We start from the raw sequence: 1,367 nt of genomic DNA on the forward strand, positions 1-1,367 counted from the left end.
ACTGAACAACACTTGCTCTGAAGAATCGTAACCCCTCCTTCGTCTTAATCTTTTTCCTAAGGATTCATTCCTCTCTCACTCTATCATCACCACCTTTCATGCCTCTCCAAATACACATATAAATACATATTCTATTCTCCCCTTCTCTCTCAAATACATATAAACCCATCCATTGCCCCATTCTCTCTCTCTCTCTCCGATATGGACCTTTTCACCGAATATGATTTCCCCAACCTTGAGATGATTCCTCATGGCTTCAACTATCTTTGCTCTGCTACACAAACCCAAACAGACAAGTAAGAATCTCTTGTTTTTGTTTTACTATGATTATGCTTATTCCTAGAATGATAATGGAACTGTCCTTCGTGACTTTCGAGGTCGATAATGACTTTGTTGTTTCCTTTTGTCTTATGTGACATTTTTTTTCGTGGGTCTTTTTTAATGTACAGAATCATGGAGATTTCACCATTTGAGGGTTTCTTGGAGTTTGATCGTACACCAGAGTTGCCTTACCAAAGGAAGGAACTTTGCTTCAACGAGTTCCCAGATCTCGAAAATTTCAACTTCGATTTTAACCTACCACCTCTAGGTGAAGATTTTGATGAGGTGGACCAGAAGCCACTCAACATAGTTGTGCCCTACAATGGTGAGGGTGAAAGAGGGTTTGTGAAGAAAGAGGAGGTTGTGGATAATGAAGAGAGGGCATTGGCAGTGCCTAGTAGCAGTAGGAAGAAGAGGTCATGTGTGTTGGAATTTGACGAGATAAAGAAGCATTTTGGCGTTCCCATAACTGAAGCTGCTAAGGAAATGAATGTGGGGTTAACCCTGTTGAAGAGAAGGTGCAGAGAACTCAACATAATGAGGTGGCCTCATAGGAAACTCAAGAGCTTGAAGTTACTCATAGATAACGTCAAGGTACATACATACATACATTCATACACGTCCTATCACTATGACTACATTGCCCCCACACTTTCATGCGCCTTAACATTCTCTTTGGATTACCCAATTTTCTTTAATTTGTCAAGAAGTGAAAAATTTTGCTTATCCTTGCATGGGGAATGATGATTTAGAAACTGTGCACATTTAATTGGGAATGAAATCGAGAAGTAAAATTAACGTGAAGAGTACTAATCTTTGTCATTAATTGCTTATTATGTAGCGGTCAATGCGTGGTTCGAACTTCAAAAGGTTTGTTGTGTGTGCAGGAATTGGGTTTGGCAAACGAGGTTGCCATGTTGGAGAAGCATAAAATGATGTTGGAAAAATTACCAGGATTGGAACTGAGTGAAGAAACCAAGAAGCTGAGGCAGGCTTGTTTTAAAGCTAATTACAAGAGGAGAAGATATTTGGCTCTCCAAGCTTGA

The 1,367-nt window shown here is 39.8% G+C and overlaps 1 protein-coding gene across 1 annotated transcript; it reads left to right on the plus strand.

Moving 5' to 3' along the window:
* The first annotated feature begins 201 nt into the window (after positions 1–201).
* Positions 202–1,367, plus strand: LOC113850801 (protein RKD4). The gene is made up of 3 exons (XM_027481339.1): positions 202–296; positions 450–915; positions 1,209–1,367. Exons 1-3 carry the CDS (start codon positions 202–204, stop codon positions 1,365–1,367), a joined length of 720 nt encoding a protein of 239 aa, XP_027337140.1.

The sequence above is a fragment of the Abrus precatorius genome, unplaced genomic scaffold, assembly GCF_003935025.1.
Source record: "Abrus precatorius isolate BTA unplaced genomic scaffold, Abrus_2018 Scaffold10, whole genome shotgun sequence".
Taxonomy (NCBI): domain Eukaryota; kingdom Viridiplantae; phylum Streptophyta; class Magnoliopsida; order Fabales; family Fabaceae; genus Abrus; species Abrus precatorius.